The sequence below is a fragment of the Oxyura jamaicensis genome, chromosome 4 (assembly GCF_011077185.1).
Source record: "Oxyura jamaicensis isolate SHBP4307 breed ruddy duck chromosome 4, BPBGC_Ojam_1.0, whole genome shotgun sequence".
Taxonomy (NCBI): Eukaryota; Metazoa; Chordata; class Aves; order Anseriformes; family Anatidae; genus Oxyura; species Oxyura jamaicensis.
This window is the reverse complement of record NC_048896.1, coordinates 64,167,311-64,194,328: the sequence shown is the minus strand read 5'-3', so window position 1 is coordinate 64,194,328 and position 27,018 is coordinate 64,167,311. Positions and strand designations below refer to the sequence as shown.

General features: G+C 38.7%; 1 protein-coding gene and 1 long non-coding RNA gene across 3 annotated transcripts in view; one reads left to right on the top strand and one right to left on the bottom strand.

Moving 5' to 3' along the window:
* SYNPO2 (synaptopodin 2) overlaps positions 1–27,018 on the top strand; it is a 91,965-nt gene that overhangs the window by 40,000 nt on the left and 24,947 nt on the right. For both annotated transcript variants that reach the window (XM_035326330.1, XM_035326331.1), the window contains exons 2-3: positions 19,157–19,308; positions 23,654–24,447. In XM_035326330.1, coding sequence (XP_035182221.1) covers positions 19,157–19,308; positions 23,654–24,447 — 946 coding nt within the window. The remainder of the gene's footprint in view (positions 1–19,156; positions 19,309–23,653; positions 24,448–27,018) is intronic.
* LOC118167096 lies at positions 19,545–23,691 on the bottom strand. The gene is made up of 2 exons (XR_004750936.1): positions 23,613–23,691; positions 19,545–22,003 (listed from the first exon to the last, which is right to left on the bottom strand). It is a non-coding gene; the product is annotated as an uncharacterized LOC118167096 (long non-coding RNA).

The following is a 27,018-nucleotide window of genomic DNA, read 5'->3' as shown; positions in this document are numbered from 1 at the left end:
AAACACACACTGCCAAAAGGAAGTCATTAAACATCGTTTTGAAGTCAGACAGAGAATCAGTGAAATCTGTGAGAGTGGTATGGAAAAAAATATCCAGGATCCAAACCCAAGAAGACTCTTCTAGTCTTCTTGAAAGAAATGTTCATACTGTCCAATAAATAATCAGATATCTTTATTTTGTCTGAGACAAGAATTTTGAAAGGGTGAATACTTGAGAAGTGAAAGGTGTTGCAGTCTGGTCACAGCGAGACAATCAAGTATAAAGAGCTTGAGTAATACTAGCATAAACCTGGCCTTACAAAAACTGTGCAGTTTTCCATGATACTGTGGCTAGCCAATTCAACGGGATTGTAAAAGGTTCTGAGCTTCACCTTCCTGGCAACAGCATATACACAACTCCTGCTGGGGACTATATATCGACCTCCCTCCTATTTGTTTTTTGTTTTTGTATAAACATTCATCCTTCCCCATTAAATTGTTCCTACCATTATAATATTTAAGTATTTTAATATTAAATGAATAAATAAAAAATAAAAAATAATTTCAGACTTTGCCTGGTCAATTAGTTTTCCCAAACTTAGACATACTCTAGTAGAAAAATTATTTAACATTTCTCTGTCTGATTTCTTTAACCTAGTTTGTTTCACCTCTTGTTTTGGACTCTCAGAATAATTATTATGGCAAATACTTTTCTAAAACATATAAACACAAAAGGACTCCAAGATTAGTAATGTGTTTATAAATATTTTGGAAGTTAGTGGCTTTTCAAGCAAATCTTTATGCTTAACTAAATTCAGGCTTACATACACAAACAAAATACAGATGTTTTCTGTAACTATGCATCTTGTGCTGCTGATCTAACCTTCAGCTATTTAGAGGAGGCCTGATGATCAAAACATTGTACAGTCATGACTTACAGGCTGATGGTGTTTGTATACAGCATAATGCCATTGCTCAATTTTATTTGTCTTTTACAGCAGTATTTCAGAAGGAAAATATTGCTTTTTTTTAGAGTTCTAAAGAACAGTTTGAGCTTCCCACCTTCCTCATTACATCCTTTAAGTAGTTTTTTCCTTTTATTTTTCAGAATATGTTATTAGAATATTAGAATATTATACACTGAAAACAGAAACATGCTTATTTAGAGACACATACAAGATGAACATTAAAGTTGAAGAAAATTTTGCAAATTTTCTAATGGTATTCAATCAAATTTTGAAGTTAGTATCAAATAAGTATTTGCAAAATAAACAGAAAGCCCATTTGAATGAATAAATATGCATCCTGCAAAGCTTGTACTCACCATTTTAAATGATCAGTCAATGAGGATGAAAATTTCAGGTCTGAAGTTGTCTCCTTTGTTTTCAGCTCTTTCAACTTTCTTTCCAACATACCCATCTGATGTAGGATAAGAAGTTTGACTGATGAAAGTTTATATACTTCACTGTAAACAAACAAAAAAAAAGATTGCTTAGCTCAATTAAGACTTGCCTTTCTCTAGCTCAGAATTTAACCTTGGAGCTTATAGACCTTTATTGCTTTTTTTTTTTTTTTTTTTTTTTTTTGGATTAGGCATCTATATGATATTAATGCACCCATATTACATTTTACAAATGGTAACGCTATATAATAGATTTATGCTGTTATTAAAGAGTTAGTGTCCATGAAATGGAAATTTGCATTTATTTAGTAGTCACCAGTTCTAGTCTTCCTCTGTACAACAGATAAGAAAATGAAAACAGTATCTTACAATTGCTTCATGAAACCTGTGGTGGAAATGACACTGAAAAAGTTAATTGAGAATATATTAAGACAACCAACTGACCAGATGTACAACCTTTTAAAAAATATCTTCTCAATATCATACAACTGCTATGTTTATTAATAAAAAGGAAAATATAAAGTCCACTGCCATGGGAATGCATAGTAGACAGTGGTCTGAATTAACCTGTACAGCCTTAACCAGCTACTCTTTCAGGAGACAGTGTAGAGATTTGTTTAGCCCCAGAAGGAGACTGTTCAGGAACTGGGAAGAGGCAGCCTGGGATTCCTGTCTGAGACAGCTGCGAAGTGGATCAAATTAGGAATGTGTCTTTGCTGCCCGGTAAGCCAGCAGTGCTGATGACATTTAGGAAGGAAGAGAGGACTGCCATGGGAATATTTCTTGTTTGCTTTCTCAGTGAGGCAAGGGAAGGTATAGAGGCACTTCCTAGGAAAGAGGACATAGAAAATTTCAGCTCAAAGCAGAATTAAGTTCTTTGCACAGGTAGGGAAGGATGAGGAGCTGGTTTCTGTTGCAGTACTCTGAGAATGAAGGAGACATTGCAAAAGACCTTTTTTAGAACAACATAGTAAAATTAGCACCGAGTTCGTTAGGTTTATCATGATTAATCCCTTACAATTACTCCAGTTACCTGCATTTTTTTTTATAGCTCACGTGTAGCTCCTAGATGTTCTGGTCATAAAAAGTAATAGTGTACTGCTCTGGCACGTTTGCACTAAAATGAGCACTCCAATTATGTGGATGGCATTTTTTGTTGTTGTTGTGGCCGGTAACTCAGCCACTTAGGGGCAGTGTTGCTCTGTTGAAAAGTGCAGAGACCTGTTAAAATTTACCTCCTCTCCATCTTAATGATCTCATTCTAATTTCTTTCCTGTAAGTGCAGTCCCTATATTCACAACATAACAAATGCCTGCAATGCCAGTAGTGTCATCCATTTGTTCTGTTCCTGCCCAATATTCAAAACCAAAATAAGATAGTATGTAAAACAGATTTCACCAATAAATCTAAGAAGGTACCTGTGTGCACAGTAGTTTGGCCAGAGCAGCGGTTCCCCAATATACTCAAACTGTTTCTGGTACTTTTAACAATATGCCAGGGGTAGCATGTCAAGTCATTCAAGAGAATTTAAAAAATACATTTCAATATTGATAATGGTACTTCTGAAGAGCAAGTGTCGAAACAGAGTGTGTTGTTTCTCCTGCTGTTCCTGGTTCAATACTTTGGATGGATATGAAATTTCCCTAAGTGCAGACTATTTGGAAATTGATGCCTGTGCTTCTGCTTTGCCACTAACTAATCTGCCTTGTGTTGCCTTCTGCATGACACAAGACTGCTTACTGTCTTTTCTTATGTTACTGAAATGCAGACAGCAATTCCATTTATTTTTTTTTTCACCCCTAGTTCAAATAGTCTGGCTCTACATAATTTTATTCACCTGAAGTCAAACAGGTTATATCACAGCTAGCTAGACAATGTAAAAACAGAAATATAAAACCAAGGCAAGTTAAGACCAGAATCAGTTCAGTTCTGACTCCATTTAGAATTCATTTGAAGAGCCATGTCAAACTGCAGCAGAAATGGACGAGCATCCTTAATTTAGCACTATTACCTCATCTACTCCTCACTCAGGCAAAACCATATTGGCCCTAACTGCTGTGCTAACATTTCCAACAGCTGCTAAAACCGGTGCTACCTGGGCTGCCTCTGAAAACTTGGACAGACCTGAGAGTCTCCCTTGCTTCACTGACATATTATTCCCTGGAAGCCAAATGGTCCTCTTAAAACATTGGCAGAAATGACATTGAGAAAGTAATTGAGAACAGTTTTACTCAATTCTGTTCAGATCTTTTTCCTATCTATTCATACAAAATTAGATACTAAGGGTAACACAGAGTTATGTGCTTGCTGAATGATTCTACATCAGGAAAAAATAGACTTCAGAATAAGGCTCCCTAGCAAGCCATGCTGAAAGCCAGGATTTTAGACACTGCTTCTTTCTTCTGCTCTTCTGCTGTTGACTGTGACAGTTACTCTTAGGCCACCAGACAAGTCTGCCTTTTTTTTTTTTTTTCCCCCCCCCCCCCCCAATGCAGCATTCAATCAGCTGAAATGCACTTTGTGCTCTGGATAACAACAACAACAACGAACATAGCTGGAAGTACTGAATCTGTAATATCAAATTTTACCTAGTTTCTCTTGCGGGACATGATGATAACTTGCAGGGTTTTCCCAGTGCTGTCACCTGTTTGCACAGTAAGTTGTCTTTTGGCACCAGACCGTGCTTGGAACCATTCCTTCTCTCTTGCATCATCACTTGTAATGAAGAGCCTTCTTAACCATTTTTAATGGCTAAAACAGTATTTTCAAGAACTTGTGATAGATTAGAATAACATTAAAAACAAATACTGGGTCTTCAGTTTGATTTCTGTTCCCTCTCCCCACAAAAGACATCCAAGTCAGAGTATCTTTTTTTTTTTTTTTTTTTCTCAGTTTTACACAGAAGAACCAGGTCCTTTTTCTCCCCCACTAAGTAACAAGTTTTCTCCTATATTATATAAAAAAGTAATGATCTCCGCAGCACAGCCTTATATAGCTCTTTGAGTAGAATCTCTCTCTAAAAATAGAAATCTCTTTGACATTGAAGTGCCAGGCAACATGGAAACTGTTGCATTTCAAACTGAAGTTTTGGAAAGTGCGCTCTGCAGTTCTTCTACAAGTGTCCCACAAATGTGCAAAATGCATGACCTGTCATGAACTTTGAGTAAATGAGATTTTGTTTGCAGTCAGTGCTGTTGCAGCAATAGCTTCTTAGAAACAAGCAATAAAAAAAGAATGCAGCACTGGCAAAAGGTGCTGGATTTACAGCTCTGCAAAATAACACCCTTTCTTTCCCCCTCCCCCTGCCTTCGTACACAACTGCCAGCCTTTCCCAGACTGCCTGACTGGGCAAGATTACCCTGAGTTAAGCCCAACACTTGCACTGAGGACAGAAGGGCAGATGAAAACAAGCAAACAGAAATCTCACATATCAGTGTAGCAGTTTTTCCAGTTCTCAAGCAGACATTTCTCTTGGGAATGCACAGAAAGGAAAAGGCAGAGGGAAGACAAATCCTCTTGGTCCAGCTTTTGAAGATGCTGACAACTTTCTCTTAACTAAAGTCAGAGAAAGAAAAAGCCATCAACTCCGTCAGCATGCCTGAACTGGAGACTGTAAGGATAGGCCTAATTCTGCAGCACTCTAAGTCCAGGAGCACTAAAAAGAGCTCAGCACCTCTGTCAAACTTGCTCGGACATGACTGTGCTAGGATCTTTCAGTCTTTAGTTACACTGCAAGTCTCATGCTCTACTTACAAGATACTTCATTTTTTCACTCTGGTTGGCCCCACACTGGAATTCGGGTATATGACCTTACACTGTACTTCATTTGAGAGCTGAAAGGCAGCTGATGAATACTGATCTCCATGTCAATTTTATGAAACATGTACAAACTGACAAATGGGTTCAAGGACTGCCTATGCAAGAAAGTATCAAGGGGGTGCCAAAGTAAATCTTTGCAATAGACATACTTATTCCTACTTTCTTATAATTGTTTTGGGTTAAAGCCATATTAGAACAAGCCACTGAAAAAGAAGGATGAATTTTATTTGAGGGGTTGTACCAATTCAACTATGACTGTTTTAAAGCTTAATCAAATTAAACTAAGAGAATTTTAGAAAAAAAAATGAAACTCAGATAATGAAATCTCTATGCCAGATTATGGACTTGGTTTAATTGAAAGCACAGGGCTAAATAACTAGTGGCAAAGTCCACAGAGGGAATAATCCTGTCTCCTAGTTCCCTGGAGGATCCGGAAACAACACTTGAGAATCTCCACCCACTATTTTCCCCCTCATTAGGGTCTCGAGCACAAGCACAGGAACTGTGCCGCCTCTGTTGTAAGAACAAACCCAGAAGGAGACCACTGACCTCCTCTGGTAGGCATGCATTTGCATGGTGTACAGCCACCCCGTGAGCCACCACTAATGCTTTCCTGGCCAGCTTTATTTGAGCCATCAGGGAGAGGTGAGGCTGTTGAACATCTGAATTCCCCAACAAGTCACCAAGAAGGGGTTGTCCAGGACAGCAGGCAAAAGACACTGGGAGGAATCTATGTGAAAGTACTTTGTGAATGTACTGACATTCACAAAACATTCACCTGGTTTTGCAGAGCTTCCCTTCCTAAATAATACCTAGGCCTGTTGCTGCTCTCAGTTTTGAAAGGGTGTTTCAAAACATCACCCACAAAGTGTGAGGGACACTAAGTAACTTAGAAGACTGGTAACTAAGTTTGCATGCTTTTTGTTTGTTTGTTTGTTTTGTTTTAATTAGTGAGTTCTGGGAAATCCATCTGAGACTCTACTTTGTGGCTGCAGCCACTAGCCAATACCACTTCATTTCCACGAACTGTCTAAGATATGAAAAAACAAAGCACAGAGAAATGTCAATGAAATTTGAGTAAACCAGTGAAATAAGAAATTCTGAAATTTGTTCAGTATAGAACTTTTCAGGAAGTAGAGAAGCTCAAGTCTAGTTGAGGTATTTTGAAAAGTGAAAGAAATATAAATAGTTCAAGAGAGTAAAATGATGGAGTTTAATGTGAAATCCTGGTAAATAAAGCTAACAGCTTGCACCAAGGACCATTTTCTTCAGTCTAACTCTATGTTTTATTTAGCTGAACAGCACAGCTAAAGATGACCTCAAGTAATGGCAGCTGGAACTCAGTCCCTGTATTGAGCTCTCAGCTGACTTTGAGCCACTGTTTGATTCACACTTCTGTGACTTGGAGCTTTGTGCTTTCCTTTTAAGAGTAGGCATTGGCCTCTTTGTTTGTGCATAATACAATAACTGTTTAAAGTATGTTATCTGGATTCTGCATTTCCCAGCTGCTCCTGCTATTAGGTTTCTTTGAACATTCTGATTCATTTGTACTTAGGAAGTCCCCAAAGCCACCATACCCTGCAATTTGAGATCTGGCCCAATTGTACCAAATATTGTACAAACAGAAAGCTCTCTTAACAAACACTACTTTCTCCACTGGAAGTGAGGCAAAGCTTCTGGTTATCTCTTCACAGTCCTTCTGGTGCTGACTGAATTGCTGCCTAGGCAGTGAGGCAAGTAGCAAGAAATACATAATTGGGCACACATTTCAGTATAACCTTGACATCATTGACAGTGATAGCTACAGCCCTCACTGAAACAGAAACCTGCAAGACGGCATTTGTTTCTTCTTGCTGCCTTTGCTATTCCTTTTGGGCGGATGATCATATGCCATGCTTGTATATTTGCAAACTCATGACATAATGGTAAGGGATTGCCATAAACAATACCATTTCTGGGAATGGACTGAGGAGAGTGAATAATGATTTCATTTTAACTGTCAACTGGACTAGTTTTGCTCCAAGGATTAAATGTGTTGTCTCTTATCCAGATTTGTAATGAGAATCCTCCCTCCCTCCTTCATCTTTCTGCCTGTTGCCCTCCCCACCCCCCAAGAGAATTTGGGCAGATGACCAAAGGAGAGAAAATGAGACGGGGTAGCCACATAGGACAGTGTAATTGATACAGGATATGAAGCTGGGAATGAGTGGGTTTGACAAAATGCATGCTAGTAGCTGAGTGGCTCATTTACCTGCTAGTAGGATGGATTTATGGCCTGTATGTCACTTATTAATAAGCCAGTTCTCCCTGTCCCTCCAAGTAGTCTCCCCTCTCCCAGCATTGCTTAGTCTGGAAGGTAGGTCACAGGACAAAACATCAAATTTCACAGGCATGCTTTGGATTAAACTCAGGAAAACGCAAAGAGCTCCAGGAAACTCCCTCCCACCTCCCCATTCTCCCTCCAAGATAGGAAGGTTTTTTCATACTTCTCAGCACCATTTTTATTGCAATGCTCGATAACATTCCAGTGGGTAATGGTCTAGTCTCTTTTTCGAAGTGAGTCTTTTCTCTCCCTTGCTATCTTTGACACACAGCAAGGAAGATGCTGAAAGTGGTCTGACTCTCCCAGAGATGTTCTTGGGATAATGCACACTTTACTGTTGTGCAGGTCTGTGCCTAAGGTCAGCCAAATGTTGTCCAAGCAGAAAACTGCAAATTATCAGGTTCTGTATAGATCTGTAGCTATGTATGCTCTGTAACCAGATACAGCTGGGACTTGCAAATCTGCTTCAAATCTCATTCATAAACATCATCTCAGAAATTAGTTAATCCTAGATTATGCAGTTTTATAGGTCTGAGACACAGGGAAACTAGCTGCAGCTGAAACTCACAAACCAGCCTCAGTTCTCCTGAGGCAAACCTCATGACAAGCTTTGGGTCTGGAATCCATAACCCCAATTTCAGTCACAATGAATTATGGCCCATCCAACCTCCACCACAGATAAATGTGAGCAAATTTTATCCTAACTTATTTTGCATCTTAAAATTACCAATTATTAGCTAAAATAGTACAACCTGGGTCCACACACTTGTTCTCCCATTAACGTGATCTCCAAGATTGGACTATGGCAATCAGTAACCCAGATTACTAAAACTGTGTTAGGCCCTGAGGTTCTGCCTGCAGTAATCCACTCCAGGAATGGTGGTCACCTGATGTTCTTCATGAGCTGCTCATCACAGCAAAAACACCAGTTTCAGCTGTTCCTCTAATTCTGATCTGAGTCTGGAACCTCAGTTCCCACTGTCATGTATGACTGAAAAAAGGTAGTGTCCACATCAGCACATTTCACACATGATGCTACTGCAAAAGCAGTAGGAGCTTTTCCTCTTTAATTTACATGCAGAAGTTTTGAAAGCTGTCTCAGCAGGCCTCTGGGCAGATAATGTTGATTTCCTTTGTCAGAACATGACACTCAGTGCCAGAGGCCTAGAAAAATTGAGTGTTGTTTCAGTGTTTTAAAAGGATAGACACCAGTAATTAAACATTCTGGTATCAGCTCTGACAGCATCAATGGAGTAGTCAGTGCAGTGACTCTTGGAATCACAAAATGCAATTAATGACTATGGAAGATTGCTCAATACAGGACTGCATATTTGAGCTCTCTCCCAACAAGATTTACTCCATCAAGGAAAATTATAATTGTGTTGATGAGACATGCTTTTTCTAAGGAACTTGCCTTGGCACCACAGTTTTGCCTGAGAAATTTAAAACAGCTCATTTCTAAACCACTTAACAGTATGTATTTGTTATAGTTGACAGTAAAAGCCATATGAATGTATTTTAGCACCAAGAACCGTCTCTGACTCCAGCACCCCACCCTCACTTTCTGTATACTCTTTGTTTCCCTCCATTTGTCTCCAAGGACCTGGAACAACTCTTCTTAGAGGCTGGCAGCTGCTGGCATGGTTCAGGCATGCCTGTTCAGTATCTTCCTCGTACAGTTACCTCACTCTCTAGTTCTGCAGCTAGCTCATGCATCTTTATTACAGTACTGCATGATTTCCATAGAATGGACTAAAAAATACCTCTTATCAAGTATCTCCCAATCAAACAAAGAGGAAGCATATGGCCAGTTTTTCTTCCCACCCCATCACAGTTATAGGGAGGAATAGAAGAAGAATACAGACTTCCACCTCCCCCCCCCCCCCAAAAAAAAAAAAAAAAAAAAATCTGTCCTTTTAGAGAAACTGAATTTCAGGTCTGGAAGTGCACAAGTTTTCAATTACTTCTCACACACCTTTTACTTCTTCTACCAGCAGTTCTCAAAACCCTATGCTAGAAAAGCTGTTCTCTTTGAAACCGTGTATATGTATCCTAGTATTATCTTAATACCACCTTAAGTACCTACTTTCAGGTGACAGATTTTGCTTTTCATCTTTCATTTACCCGTCTTTTGATTGCAATTTTGGTATAAGAAATGTGCTGCTTTTTCTGCTGGAAACACGTACTGTATGGTCTTAAGACTATATTAATGTTGCACATGTACAGCTTCCACTGCTGTATCAATGACAGGAGCTCAGAACAAGATTAGGCAGTGGGTATGCTTACCATAAGCACGGTCTATTGTAGTACTTGCATTGTTACCACCTAACTGCTCCATAACAGACATTTATGTTTTTTTATGATACAGACATTTGTGTTTTTCATCTGTATTGGGCCATAATATCCTCTCTTAACTTTAGTCATCACAGAAATTATTTTCTCCAGGCCGTAAGCTACACTGGAGTGAAAAGACTTTTGATGCTACCTATGTACTAAAGCACTAGCAAAAGAAGCACTGACAATTGAATTATCTCTCTGCACAGAGAGAAAACAAAGAAGAAAAAAAGCAGAGCATAGGTACAATGTTTCACAAAGAAATCAAAGTTGGTTAGGATTTCAAAAAGCATATAGCCAGTCACAATTCAAGCAGGACAAAAAGAAAGGAAGAATGGAAATAGAGCAAGACAAGGCACAGCCACACTATTGAGAGGCAGCAGCATCATTCCTCTCCTTGTCATACGTGAACCAAGTCGCAAGCAGCACTAGTGAAAATCAGCATAACATTTTAGTTTTGACACATCAGCTACTAAGCACGCAGTAGTATGCACCAAGAAAAGGATAATCCACAGCTAGGCTATCCACTAGAAGTGTTGCACAAAACAAGTATCAGACTTCAAGTGTTGTACCCAAGCTCACTATTGGGAAATTTGCTGTGTTGCCAGCATAGCAGATCACTATTTCAGAGGTCATTATCTCACCCCTTTTTCAGCTGCTAGCTCTGGGTTTCTGCCAGAGAAAGGCAACCACTTGCAAGATGATACACTAGCACATTAGACATAGCTTTGGGGAATTTGAGCAAGCTTTTCTTTTCACCGAGATCAGTCTGCTTTCTGGTTCCAAATGAAGTAAGTTCTCTGTCAATACACAACTGGTCAAACACACAGTAGGTATAAGCTGTACCAAATAAATTAATTCTTCTGCATTTGTCAAAAATACCATCAAGAGAACTGTACCTTTATATATGTACTTCTCACATTATGGCAAGGAGGAGACAACAGTTACCCGACTGAACCAGTGCACTCAGGAAGTGTAATTTCACCAACAGGAGGACTGAATGGAGACAGAGTTATACAATAACTAATAATCAGATGATACCATCACCCCTCTGTAAGAATATCCCATGTATTTTTACATGAATAAACCATGATTAAAATTTTGCTTTAGCTGTGGGTTGGTAAGAAAACCCAAAAACTTCCAGGAAACTAGATCAATGGGTTTTAAAGTTAAAAAGAACCTTCACTTTATGAAGTTTAACAACCTATAGTACATACCTTTTGCCATAAACTAGCATAATATTATATCTCTATTCAACTGTTCTAATGATGATCTTTGTGATAATCAATGGCAGCACTCCCATGAACTCAAAGAGCAATATCCTACCTCATCTTCTGGAAGGATTTAGATTTAGATTTAATCTGACACTTGAAGAATTGTATCAGACACTAAACAGTAACAAAAACATACCTGAATGCACTAACTCTTTTGTCCTTTGACCTCCCTAATGCTGTATTTTCCCATTTAAAAAATAATTTAGAAAGATAATTAACTTTACAGACATTCATAAAAGTAATCTCTACAACAGTGGTTCTATCTAGAAGCTTCTCCTTAAGACCAGAAGCAAAAAAGCGTATGCAGACCTGCCAAATTCCAAATATCATTATCCTGCTATTGGAAAGAATTTGGTTAAGGAAATATTTCAGTGCTTACATTTCAAGCCAAAGATATTTCATTATTCAATGCTTCCTCCCAGGAAAAAGCTTAGAAGTATCTTTGTTCAACTTAATCATTTAATACACCTCTGCATGCTTTCACTAGTCTTAGGGTGCAAATTCTACGTACATTCCCCCAGATTCCCCCTCATTGTTTGGGAACAGAGAACTCATATTTGAATTTTTATGTGGACACTAATAGGTGTTAGAAGCAAAGGAGAAACAGGGCCCCTTTTTCTAAAGACTTGAGTTTATACAGTCCATAATATTATAATTTGTGATATGCATAGCTCTTAGTAATGAAAAACTACTGCTTGAAGGCAAAGCTTGGGGATGGGAAAGAAAGTATTAAGATGGAGTTCCATTTGGTTGTTCTCATTGTAAGCCTGGGTTAAAAAAAAAGAAAAAACAAAAAAGGAAAAAGTAAAAGACTTGAGGTGCGCTTGTCAATGCGTTGCCTCTACAGATTGAGTGACTATGGAGTATCTCACACATGTCCCACCACCTGCCTGGGAAAGGTCAGAACACTGTCACTGGATGAGCTGGTGCTCTGGACTGAGGAGCACCAGTAACTGCTGCTTTGCATTAAGTTGTTTGTGAGCTGAGACCCAAGATTTTGTCTTAATAAGATCAATGCTTACCAGCCTGAAGTCCGTCAGGTTGGGAAATGTACTTAAAAGATCTAGAGAGATCCCCCAGAATCCAAACCTATTATCAGGTAGGCCTAACTTACTGTACAGATGTTTCTGCCTGTCTAAAAAATAAAAAGCTTTCTAACTAGAAGTTACTTTTTTTGTCTAAAAGACTTCTGCGTGCATAAATGTCATACAGCAAAGCCCTAGGCCTACAATTTATGATAAAGCATACCTGAATTCATTTGTAACTTTATTTTTAATTCCTTAATTTCATACTGTTAAAAACAATAGCAATTACGGCAGTCGGTGCTTCTGCTTCTAGTGCTTCTGCTTCCTGTTCATAATAAACCATTGTACATCACTAATTCTGTTTAAATGAATTTACTAGCCTATTAACAATGCTACAGCAAAAGCAGAGAAGAGACAGGTTGTGTTTTTTTTTTTTTTTCTTTTCCCTATTTTTTAAAGGCTGTACACAGGAAACACTGATCTTTGATCCCTGATCTTGAACTTCATGACTAATGCCTAGCTAATCAATTAATGAGAAATGATAACTGCTGGAAAGTATGAGCTAATGCTCAATAAAATTAAACTAAGTATTGATTACATTAACTTATTTATGCTGGCCTTAGAGATATTTAGTAGAAACATGTTAGTTAGCTAAATTTATTATAGCAACTAGCAGATAAGCATTAATTGTGGCAGTACTATGTTGCCCTTAGTTAAGATGCCAAAATCTTATGGCTATATGCAGGAAGTCCTCCAACGTTGCAGGTAGATAGAACCAACTTATAAAATAGAACATTTATTATACCATTTCTGTATAATTGAAAGGCCTAAACTGATTTTTTTTCCTAAACAAAAAATAGGTCACCATTTCTGTGGGAGAAAAAATTTAAAGATCTCAAGTCCAGGCAAATTTAAACAAAGCTACTCTGTTAGGTAATAGTGAGACTATACAATGTAAGGGTTGTTTGTAATCCCAACATTAAGGTTAATCATTATTTTCATTAAAAATGACCTATTTAACAGATAGTTTTTAAACACAGTATGCATTACTGATGATGGCAAGACATCTAAGGGCACTGATTACTACTGTAGCAAAAAATACCGCTCAAAAGCTGGCTAGTTATTAGATCTGAGAAAGTAACATTAAATTGGAAATCATTATTCAACAGGGGCAAAACAAGTCTAAGGACAAATCCCCGTTAACCCCCCTTTACTACTGATGTTCAATCATCAGTCTAAAAAAAAACACAAAGTCACTGCTGGTAATGTTTGCAGCTGATGTAACTAAAGCAGTGAACAACAGTGAAGATGAGCAGCTGACCTACAGAAGTCCCATTTGGCTGGTAAGCTCTGCTATTGTGGGCAACATATGCTTGTCTCATCATAATGAAACATGTTGAGCCATCAAAGGCTCAAGATCAACACTTTGAACAGTGGCTTCACTGAGGACTTACATGTATAAATAAGGCCCAGTGACACTGGCTTCAAGTCTGAGAGCCACACGGCAGTTCAGAAAAAGCTTCAAGAATTAGATAGGATACTCAATTAAGACAGTCTTCCAGAGCTGACCCTTCAATTAAAGAAACAATGCCATATGTATGAGCAAGGAACCAAAATTGTGGGGAAGCGTACTTCCACTGTATCCAACGGCAATATTTTCTGTTATTTGTTTGCTGCTGGTAAACTGGAAAAGGATCAGTAAATAATTGTGAGAATAATAAGTTTTGGAAAGCTTCCTTTGAATTCAGAGTATCTCTGTGCAAATGTACGTATGTTTTAAAGCCACAAAAGTCTTACTTTTAATAGATAAAGGCATAGGCTAAACGGCTTATGCTCATGCTGACATTGCTTCTCATTCAGAGCAAATGCGCAGTCAGGCTATATCTGAAGCACACGACTTAGACACTTTTCCCACATACAGGTTTGTGCTCCTAGCAGCAGACCAAAATAAGATTTAGATATCATTCCAAGAAGTCACTGGTACAAACAACACTATGAAGTATTCCAATACACATCTTGGGCAATTGGAGTACCAGGACTACTGAGTGTCCATGAGTGCAACTGCCTTGCATTAAACTACAATGACCTCGTTATCAGGTTCAACATACATCAGCATTCTGATCTGCATATTACAGGGCTCAGATGCACAACCTCGATCACCAGCTGGTAAGCTGAGCCACAGTTGCTGTCTGTGCATTCACTTGCAGCCCACAACAAATAACAGTTGCATCTAATTTAGCTTTTTAGCTTCACCAGGGCTACATTTTGCAGCATTAAGTTTCCTTGCTATCCTTTCTTACCACATGTTGATTGGTATCACGGAAGAGCTTTGGGTTGTACAAACTGAACTATTTTCAGAAGAAATCAAAGGAGCACATCTAATATATAGTACTACGCAAGGGGTCTTCAGGTCACATAGGGCTAGAGCTCATGTAAAGTAAATCTACTGCAGTGAACACAGCGTGAAGGCTGGGCACTCAGCATTGGCTTTCTCTACAAAACCTCTCTTTTGTGGTGTCCTAGTGTGAGAACAGCTACAGTGTATTCCCCTCAGTTTATCCATCTTTTGCTGGTTAAGAATCTGACTGAAATTGCCACTTGCTATAAGCACCCACGATTGCCCCAACACCAGCAGCAGGCTGCAGCTACCACCAACACACAGTAAATTACTACACCACACTTTTCCCCCCGCATACCTGTGCCTCTGGGATGTTACCTCTCACCAGTGTATCACTACACCCAGACCCACAGACCCACCTCAGTGGGCCCCAGGGTTCCTTGCTTCTTCCTGGTGCTGACAGGCTACTTACTTTTTCCTCCACAAGGGAAAGAAATAGAGAGAAACACATTCTCTATTATTGGCCTTTCACACCAATAATCTCCCGTTAAATCAAACTGCTGACAACCAAGATCTGATCCTCCTGATGCCTTCCTCAGTTTCTAGCCTAAGTCTTTACAGACTCCTGAAAATCCCTTGGAGAGCCCTAGTCCCCTGTTGTAGCAGCTGCATGTGATGAGGTACCAGGTGAAGGGAGCGAGGAGCCATCCACCACCCCCCAGGGCCTTCTGCCCTGGTGAGCAGTGCTGCTGCTTCTTGGGACGGCTCACTGTGCACAGTGGTGTCCTGGCCCCTCTGTGGTGCTCAGATAACAACACGAATCTAGGCTAAATTCTTCACAAAAGAAGTTTTCCCTAAGATTAACTCCTCTGTGGATATGAAGAATTGCCCAGCACTAGACATTTTAAGCAGCTAGTAGAATTCCTGCTAGTGAGAAATTCTGGACACGGGAGTTATTTGGAAACAAATAGAAATGACTTACTTCAGGTAAACTGTCCAAGTAATCCAGCGCTGCTCTTCAAACCTTCTAGCAGCACAGTAATCTAGAAACCTGAAATCAGAGAATATTATAACAATTGACTCAGAATAATCTCTAGGCTAATGACAGTTTTTTTTTTTTTTTTATATATATATTCAACCACTTTAAGACTTAAAACATCAGAAATATAAAATTCCTTATGGGCAAAACATGTGCAGCATTGACTAAGAAAGATCAGTACTGCTGCAATGCAGATACACCCTCGAAAATCATTTCCTCAAAAATTTTGGAATTGGGAGTAGATAGTTCCTTTGCCACTTCATTTGAAATTTTGTGATTAGAAGAAAAAACAGTCTAATAAAAGCATGATATGCAACTAGAGTAATAAATAATAATAATATCTATACAATATTGGTATATTTACATAATATAAACAGTGATAATAAAAAGGACGAGTCCTGACTGAGGTGGGAGCAGAAAAGCAATGCAGACAGCACCAGGGAAAAATGGGCTGAAGTGGTACAATATTCCCCAGCAGCAGCTGGGTGTCTGGACAGGTTCAGCACTAGCAGTATAGGCTCAGCTTTGCTGTGTTATGCCAGTACTGGAAGTACTGAACAACGAAGAAATTTTTTACAAACATATTTTTCTAGTAGTGAGATCCCATTCATAAATTATGGGGAGAAAAACCACACCTGTCCTTCCCAAGGAAAACTCCATCTCGAAGCAGACAGGTAACAAGTAACTGGGGAAGCCTGTGCTGTGGTATAAGGCAACAGAAATCACTGCGTTTGGAAAAATCTCTTCTGCTTCATCATCATATGTGCCTTGCTTTAAGGTCCCAAGAACCAGGTAAAGGTGTCTTATTGTTCCCTGTGTGGCCAAACTGTATTTCTGGTAACAAAGGCAGCTTCCATTTCCCACTGAGCTGGCCAAAGGCTTCCTGCCAAAACTTTATTTGAGAGAAAACCATTCATTAAGAAACTCCTTTACCAGGAAGGTTCTAGTTTCCACAAAGCTTTTTTTTTTTTTTTTTTTTTTTTTTTTTTTTCCAGGAATTTGAAAAAAAAAATTGTTATACACATTTTTGTGGGTTTCCAGTGAAGACAAATAAACAAAACCCAAAATGATTACAGCTTGTCTGGTAAGACAGTCTACATATTGCTGAATAACCTGGTCATATCCTGAGACTAAAGCAATACGAATGATGATGGTGTATTTCTACCCTAGCAGCAACCTGCTATAACTTACTATTATAATATGCTATACAATCCCTCGCTCATTTTTTTTTTTTTTTGTCAATGCTCTCTCCTTCCTTTTATTCCCCCAACAGAAACACCAAAAACAGGGTAATACTGAGGTTACCTTATATTAACATTGTTCAAATTCAGGAGGCACAGGTGCCGTGGGGAGAGGCTGAGAAAAAGGCTGACATACAGTCAGGGGAACCTGTAGGTAAAGCACGTGCAGTGTGATCTTGTGATGGTAAAATCATGTTGAAGACTTGATTTATGTGGATAAACCTAGAAATATAATATGGATAGGAAGTTTGCTCTAATGTGCATATGAACTGCAATGGAACCACACAGAGACATATAGTTACAGCAATTTCTTTCCTGCATGTCCAGTCAAAGAAGGGGTTGAATTTTCTTACAAAGGTCCAAGTATCTCACAACTAGTGACCTTTCAACAATTCATGAGGGAGAAAAGGGGACTGAAGGGCCATTTCAAGAACAGTAAAAAGAAGTGCAATGTCCTTGTCTATTTTCTTTGAATGCTACCAAGGAATCTGTTAAAAAAATAATGAAATCGTTTGAGCTCTGTATAATTTATATAGGTGTAGTAACATTGTATATATGTACTTTTTGACATAAATCACTGAAGTTATGGAATGGATAACAATTTCTCTCCTTAGACAGCTGTAATAGTAATCTATGGCAGAACTGACCCCATATTCTCAGACACTTAATAAAGAATCAGAAACAAGTTTTCTTTTCACATCATAGATATCACCTTACACTATTTCTGTATTCACATGTTGCTATAATTACTGTTCACATGTCTTTAGAAAAAGGGTCACTCTACATTCTTCCTAGCATCCACATTAAATATTTATATTCAGGCCTGGGGTGCCCTGTAAAATTTTAACAGCATAGCTTCCTATTTCAAAAAACAAAAACAAAAAATTAACCTAAATCCTAGCTCATATACGAAGCACAACAATAATGACTGTCTAAACTCATTTCTTCCCAAAGTACAAGGATGTTTATGTTCTTGCCTAAGGGAAGATAAACACAGCAGCATACCACTCCATATTTGTAAATGTTAACTCCCGTGCAAGGTAGTAACCAGCTTCTGTATGCACCAGCCATCTGTTTCTTCACTGCTCAAAAAGCCATAGTATGACATACAGGTATGCATAAATTGAAACAACAAAGATCTATGGCCCCACCACAAAAAAAATGTTCAGTCTCACTCCATTCTACACATTAATCTGACTTCAAGAAACTTCAAAATAGCCTCCAGAAATGGCTCCTAGGCCCTAGCCTATCAAGATATTGGAGATAATTTCATAGGTCTCTGGGACTACTAGATGCTCAGGACCAGTATGTATCAGAAGTAACTCTCCTAGAGTCAGTGGGGACTGACTGCTGCAAATGTGTTAGAGCTATGCTACTTCTATAACATTTTCAAGAAAATATTCTGAGGATTTTATTAATCATTGTACCATATTAGATAATGTATTGACCTATCAATTGGGTATCGTCTAAGGCCAAAGTACTCACACAAACAGATAAAAGATACAGAGAAAAGAACCCAGGGATGACCCTATTATGTGTATGTGTCATTCTAAAATACTCCTGCAAGTATCCTGGTTAATAATAATGTACTGTTTGCCAAATATGTACTTTAAAAATAGCAGTCAACTGTATGGCGTACCTTGAGTGGTGTTAAAGCTGTCTAGGCTTTGTTATACACAAACTATGATAAGTTATAACATGCTACCTGTGGAAAAAGGAGTGAAACAGCAAAAACCAAGATGCATAGATTATTGAATGAGTACTTAATGGGGAAGATTGAACCCTAACAGGCATGTCTTAATTTTTAATAAATCAAGGAACTTATTCAGATGACTAAACATGGATTTAGGACTTCAGTGATTCAGATGTTTATAATTTGGCAACTAAACTTATGGCTGGGCACCTAAGGAAAAGTGTCCAGTATATCAGAAATCCATAAACGTACAGCCCTAACAACATGCAGGTGTAGCTAGAGTAGCCCGACATTATACACTCTTCTTTTGAAATCTTGTCTTGGATTTCAGCTCTTGTAGTCTTCTATTTTGAAGTTACTGAGTTTTTTTTTTGCCTTTCTGCTAGACTCTGATTGATTGTTGTCCCAAACTTCCATGTATCCCTTTTTTCAAAAAAAATCCATCCTGCTTGACATCTAGCTCACAAGCTCAATAAAGCAGAAGTTTTTGTATTTGTTATTACTGGCCAGAACAGTATTAACCTCAAATGGGACAAGTTATTGATTTGTGTTACCAGAAATTTGTCTTTGATCAATAACACTGATCCTTTCATTTCGTACAGATAAAATTAAGTTGGGGACATAATTGCTGCTGTTTTCAAATAAACACTAATTGTGCAATTTGGAATTTTGTTTTTGACTCATTGTAGGTTCGCAGCAAAAGCAAAGCAGCTAAGGCTGGCCTGTGTGAGGGGGATGAGGTGGTGTCTATCAATGGCAAACCCTGTGGAGACTTAACCTATGCTGAAGTTATCGTTCTGATGGAAAGCTTGACTGACGTCCTGCAGATGCTTATCAAGAGGTACAGGAATGCTCAGAATGCTTTGGTGCGATTCTGTTTGGTGAACCATGTGGAAAATGCTGGTGTTGAATGCACTCATTTTGCAGACCTCTACTTGGAGCTTCTGATAGCTCTCTTATTTGTGTCTGTAAATCTGTTGGTATGGAAAAGGGAGGGAAGACAGAGTATTTGATCTGAAGGAATTAAGGTATATAATTCAAACAGCACAGTTTAGGCACAGAATTAAGAATGCAGTCTCCAAATATAATAATTTTATTTCTTATTAACTGTCCTTGCTGCTTACAAGGTGTCCACTACTGTATCTGCATACTGCAGAGTCTTGAGTTCAATTATTCTTTCCACCCCTTTGAAGTAGTGAAGTGTTGTTATTCCCTATAGATAGGGAAGTGAGGGTTACAAAAAGCAAAGGCTCTATAGATGGAAAAAGTGTGTTACATAGATATGCCTTGATGATGACATGGCAAATGGTCGTCTTGGGTGGCAAAATGTGTGAGTAGTCAGGGGGGTTAGAGGGTCTGGAAATCACGAATTCTATTTTTGTTGCCGTTATCGCTTCACTAGATGAGGTGGGGCAAGTCACTTACAGCTCTCTGGATCTCAGCTTCTCCATTATAAATCGGTGATAGTGAATTTTACTTTTCTTTGAAAATGCTTTGAGCTTCTTAGAGTAGAGAACCTTCGTGTGAATTTATGAGCAAGCAAGCATTACTGCTCACTGAATATCAGTCTATTCCTAGCAGGTTTGTAATGGTCATCAGTTTAACATATGCTGTCCTGAGTTGGGAACCACCAACAGTAGTTTTCATTCTTTCCAAACTTTATGCATTCAGATAAGATGAAGTCTGAACTGCAGTCAGCATGGGTTAAAAGAGGAAGAAAAGACCTTAGACTTTCCCATTCCTTGTAAGAAATTATGGCTCCCTGCTGAACTGCTGCAGTTCCCTGTATCTGCTCTCACCCATGCAGAAGCAGGAGGACAGACAGGGCCAGGATTCATCATAACAGCTAACAGAGAAGTGTCACTGGAAAGTGCAAAAAGGCACTTGCCTGTGATTACCAGGAATGTTGAGAAAAGCAAGTGACATTCCTCTGTGATTTCTGCAACCTGTGCAAGGAGAACTTTTCCTAAGTGTCTCAGAGTTTGAAGTCACAATCTGCCTTCAAAACCAAATGCTGTGAAAGAATATGCATTTTGTTTATAACAGACATTTTGCATGGCCTGCTTGTGCATCTGGTTTTTGGCTAAGCAGGGGATCAGTGTGATGAGATCAGGGGAACGGTGATAGCTGAACATTACAGCTTACCTTCTACATAGTGCATATATCTTGTTTCTGGTTCAGCAGTGTATCAGCTGAGTGCTCCTCATGTGGTATCTGCATTCCAATGTTTTTAATTCATAGCATGACAACTGGAAATGCACTTGTGAAAATTGTATTTGTGGCTGACTGGCTGACTGCTTTGCAGCCATACAAATAATTCCATATGCTTTGACTCCTAGTCTGCTGCTGCTCTTTAACTGACATTTCAGTTGGTATGAACCACATTATGCTCTAGCTGAAAGTGCCTGCACAACTTCTATTCACTCCACTGCTTCTGCTTGAATGTATGGTGAACAGTAATACATGTCCCAAAAATCAGAATCAAACCAGAATGTTTATGACCTGTAATTCAGTGTTTGATGGAATTAAACTGTGTTTCTTATAAATTTTAAGAAAATTGCAGTTGCTCAACAGTTGGCTTGCTCTGAAAGTGACTAAAATGTTCTAAAGGAATTAACTACAAGAATCTGTGGATTTCTTCTCATCAGCTCATCACCCCCAACTCCTAGTACCTCCTGCCAGGGAATAATGAACTGAAATGCTTCTCCTCCCTTGTCACACTCTTTGTGGGTAATAGCCCATCAACACCACCACCAGAATGATTTTTCAGGAAGTGTCTTATCACACTCTTAGAGAACAATGAGAAGCAAGTCATTCCTTTCCTGAGTAGCCATCTCATGAAAAGGCTAGAAATCATAAGGAAGGAATAATGCCTAATTAAAGTGGTATTCCAATGGTAATTTCTGCATCAAAACTTATTTTGCTAGTAGGGAAGAGTATTTCTTCTTGGAAGGCTTCTGACTGTTCCTGAACTATTTACACAAAGGATGAGACTTTCAAAAGCATTTATTGTTGACCTAATTTGGCTCTTACTGAACTCACTGGTAGAAAAATTAGCTTTTAAAGTAGTTTTTGAAATGCTACTGGGGCTTTGATGTCTAGTAAAGTTTTCCTGATCTCCTGTAAACCACAGTCAGTTTCTGACCAGCAATGCCCACAAAATCTTTGGTTTGCAGGATCAGAGGAAAGAGACATTCTGCAGGGCAAGCACCCTCCAGATGCCATGTGGGGAAGCATATTACTGACCTTCCCAACAAATGATGAACAGATGTATCCAGGAAACATTGAGAGCAGGGACAGAAAAGCTAGCCTGCCCTTTTCACATCAGTGTTAGCAACTCCTGGGCTACTGCTGAGTCTAGAAACAAAATTTTTAGGGGTAGGCAGGGAGTGTGCTCAATGCATACCAAAATGAAATGCACCATGTAGGGAGTAAAACATGACTCTGAGACAAACCCTGCTGTGCTGACTCCATGAGTTCTGCTTCCTTCCTGGAATTATACCAGGGATGTTGTTCCTGCTGTGAGCTGGAAAGACCTGAAACAAAAATAATAATTTGACAAAACAGAATCATAAATATCAAAAAAGAGATCAGACCAAGTATTCTGCTTCTTGACACATGGATACACATTTATGTCTATATAGAGTAGAAGTATATCCATAAGTAGCAAAGGCCTTTTAAGGTGGAAATCTTTGTCTCTCATACATACACACCATCACTCAGCTACCAATAAAGGCTAACATTTAGTTGACCCACCCCCAGTCTCATATCCAACATGGAAATGTTTATGGGTTTCTGAAATTTATCTGTACTTAAGAGCAGTGCAACTGATCACCCAAATAGCATAATGTGATGGAATCCAGCAGCCCTCACAGGGAGCTCCCTAAATCAAAATCTGTCTGACCTTTCTGTAGCTCCATATGTGGTTTAATGGATGTTATACATTTTATACTATTTGAGGCAGACACACACTATTACAAACAGTATGCCACATGGCTAGAAATGCAAGTGTTATTGAAGCTTCTTCAGTGTACTGACAGATTTATTTCTTCTGTCACTTCTTCCAGCCTTTCTCTGTAGGGGGTTCCAAAGTTTCAGAATAGTTGGGACCTGCTTCTGATTTCAGAAAACACTATAGTACTTGATGTGAATACTTTACTGAGGGTACCTACTTCTCCCCTCATTTGAAAAAGTACTTTGCTACCTTCTAGGCTAGGGAAAGCCTTAATAGAGTGTTGCAGTCTTGTGAAGAAAAAGGTTTCTTCTTAAATTACTAAATAGTCAGTACTTTTCAGAGTGCTGAAAGAGGAAGCTAGGGAGTACACTAAGAGTCATAAAACCAGTGACGTAGCCCAACCAGACCAGGGGAATGAATAGTTCAAAAAAGGGAGTTAGTGAGGTACGCAGTGGCTTCAGGAAGTCAAAGTCATATTTGCCAGTCAGAAATATGTTTTTTTTTTTTTTTTTTTTTCATAACTAGGAAATATTGTCTGGTTTCAGTAACCTGTCTCATTGGATCACCAGAACAGGCCCAGAATATTTCAATGACATATGGCTGATGATTTTAACAGGAATTCTTTGAACGTGTATTTTAAGTATTCAATCCCCTCCCTCTCCCTTGCTCCCTCCCTCTTATCCTCATCCAGTTCTTATCTGTTCCTTAGAGAGTAAACTACTTGAGGCAGCAACTGTGTGTGAGGAAGGTGCCTAAAGCAGTTGTGGTAGTAGCCACAGAACAACAACAACAAAAAAAGCACAGTTCTGGTGTTATGCAAAGTTAATTTTCTCATGCACATGTGAAAGATGAAGAGATGAAGAAGTATTGTTCTAGAACTCTCAGTAGCATCACTATAACAGAAATGTATCTGTGAAAGCAAACTTATGTTAGAAATGATAAGATTCAATACTGCAGAAGGATGGTAGTAGGATCATAGCTATTATCCTACAGCAATAATGTAATTTTCCTCTTACCGAACTGTTAACGTGAAGAATTTTGGAATATACAAGATGTTTTAATTTAAGACCTCTACATTCTGGGAATTCTTCTACTTAAATGGACCTGCTTGCAGGTACCACAGTTAAGTTAGGGGAAAAATACTATACAAAAGTTGCTTTCGTAACTGTACTTACAATTACTGTACTTACAGCAGCTTAATTTCTTGAATTACTTGTTTATGTATGTGCAGATCCTCCAGTGGAATAAATGAAGCTTTGAGTGCTGAAAGAGAAAATGGAAAGCATGATAACATAAAAAATGAGGACTATAGGGAGAGCGCTACACTACAGGTTAATACAGCCAAAGAGATACCCCATGGAGACTTATGCATCACAGAGATATACAGTGAGACTCACCAGGCAGCAGGAGAAAGCAACATACACTTTTCTGAAATGAAACAACAGACCACACAAAGCCACAGAATTGCTCCTAAAGTGATAGGCACCTCCAAAGTGCTTGTGACAGATGAGTCTGCTCTCAGAGGGAAGAGAGAAGAAAGAAGGCCAGGCACTATGGTTGAGTTGCAGTTGTCCCTCTCAAATGACGGTCACAAGAGCACCAATGCTCCTGCTGTGGCTCTCCTAGGGGCAGAAAAATGCACCTCTTCAGGGAGAGGACCCACTGTACAAGAAGATGGAACTAGCCCTGTAATCGCAATTCCCCTGGGTGTGAAAGAGGGCAACATCCAGTGGTCAAGCAAAGTAGTCCAATTTTCTAGTGGCAAAGAGGTCAAGAGGATTCAAGGTGCAGCTCCATCTATCCCCAGGGTGGAGGTGATCCTAGACTGTTCAGACAGGGAGAAGGAAGCACCCAGGTCTCTAGCTGAAAGGGGGTGTGTTGATTCTCAAGTGGAAGGAGGGCAGTCAGAAGCACCTCCTTCCCTCCTCTCCTTTGCAATCTCATCAGAAGGCACAGAGCAGGGAGAAGACAACCAGCACTCGGAAAGGGATCACAGACCTCTCAAGCACAGGGCGAGGCACGCAAGTAAGTATATCCCATCTAATCATTCACACTGCCTAAGGGTATCTTTTGTAACTTGAAACATCTTTTCACAATTCAGATTGCATTAGGAAAAAACGTTTATAGACTTTTTTTTTCTGCAGTTTTCTAACTTCCCTCTCTCTTTGTCTTTTAAACAATGTTTCTATTCTTGCTTTATATATTTTTTCAAGGTAATGCAATGCTCCTGTTGATGAGCCAAGTGTATACCCATGCCTTAACTGTGCTGAATAATTTTGCTTGGTAGACTTCCACTTTGAAATTATCTCATGACTTTGTCCAACTAAATATACTTATATCTCCAAAAAGGGATGAATTCTGCTGGCCTTCTCACGTACATTAAAAGGAAATCTGTAGAATATTAAAAAAATAATAAAAATTGCTGGCACACATCTAAATGAATCCTGTGGATTTCTCCTTTTACAGCAAGAACTTTATGTCATCATTTCCACCATCTAAAATCAAAGCCATGCTTCTGCTCTTGATAATAAAAAGTTGATAACAAAAAAGACTATTAGAAAAGCTTGATGTTGTCTGCAGAAGAGATTTTGACAGACACTAGCATATGTATAACTGTTACATGATCCTTTCAGTTTTGTCAGTCTTCTCTAGACTGTAAAGTGAACTTACTATTTCTTCTGACTCCAAACCCAGAGGTCAACTCCAAAATTTACATGAAAGTACACTTGAAACTGAATCCAGTATCAGTTGAGTGTAGATATGTAAAAATCATTTATTATTTTATTAATTTGGGACCTTTCTATTGTTTTTATATTTGTTTGTGTTTCCCAACAATGTTAAGAATCCTCTCCAGGGATTTAGTAACAGTATGGCAAAGCTGCTTGAATGCATGCAATGATATACTGTAGCAACAAGCTATTTTATATGCAGTGTTGGAATTAGGCTGCTAACCCCTTGCTAATTCTTCTGTAAGCATATTTTTAGCATGATAACCATTTGTATCTTATTGGCAAGTGGATTGAGCAGTTACTTACGCCTAAGTGTCTGTATCGAATCCACATATTTTTGGCATATTAAATGGACCATATAAAAAGAGTGCACATACTTTACATTTTGGCCGTGTAGCTAGAACCAGCTGTGGGACTGTGCCTGTCTTTCTCAGTGAATTACTTGCACTGTTTTTCCAATGAGGCAAAAATATACAGAACAAATTACATATTACATGATATATTCTTCTTTCAAGTAGGACATATTCTGCCTTTTTCCCATCTCAGCTATGTCATTCTCAACTATTGCTAACCTAGTGGCAGACCATTATCATTAGGAACCATCGATTTTACATATAAAAATGTTTGCTTTTATAATTATTTGTAAAATAAAATCTACACATTAAAATGATCACAGGGCAATAGTCTGCATACAGCAAATACCATGCATATGCTTCTGTAAAATTAAAAGCTATAACACTGCCAATCTATTGATTAAGTAATTACAGAGATGAGTTAGGATAATAAAATGAAGAGTTTCAATTTTTGTTTTCCACAAAACTGTGAGTATCTGCTGAATCCCCCTCCTAGCAAAACAGTCACTGCTGATGCAAGTAGCTTATTTGAAAGCATGGAACTTACATGCTGAAGGGTGACCGCTTCTGTTTGCAGAGTCACTCTAATGCTACAGGCCATACTTTTGGAAAATGTCTCCAGCAACTATTGTAAGCATTTGGCTTGTCAAAGGAGCGAGCCAAGGATTTCGTGATTTGGCCCTCTTGAAATAAAATACTACAAATTGCTGGTACAGACACCGCGCTCTTTTCTCTTTTATAGGTTCTTGTGAGAACCACTGGTCTAGTCATGCTGTCATCTGGCATGATGGCAAAACTCCAAGTTTCTTTAATAGGAGAAGTATCAGGCTCCATCCTCTGACATAGCTAAAAGGATCATTAATAGAAAATACAGCACAGGGCTTTCTTTAACCAGTTTGCTTTATTCATGATAGCACAAGATATTAAATAATGTACTGTTCTGTTTTCATATATCAGAGGCACACTTTTTCCTTTTGAATTTAACTGGAAGGGGACCATTGATTTAGTCAAGAACAGCTTTACATTATTTCTTTTTAAAAGGGAGAGGCCAGTGAGGCAGTCATGCTGATGTACAGTGCACCTATCAGCTTTACAGCTGTGTATATTTTTGCTCCACGTGACTTGATGAAAACCAATATTTTATGCTTTGAGAAATATACATTACTGATGCATGGCAGCAAATACTCTCAACAAGTTAGCTGAGTGTCCTCCATTCAGTTTTTAAATGTGTATTCATTCTTGCCACATTTTAAAAATAAATATTCTGGAGATGTTATATCCTACACAATTTTGGATTATGTTTCAGGCAAGTTAGGTTTGTTAAAGGACTGAAACCTGCTTTACATTTTTACAACTGTGTACTGTGGGGCCAAACTCCCACTGTCTTTCAGGGGGCTGAAAGTTAATGCTAATAGTTTTTTTGCATGACTCTGTGGATATATACTTGCTTTTAAATAGCTAATGAATAATGTAAAGGTACCTACTTTTATCAATTATACACATTCTGAAATGCA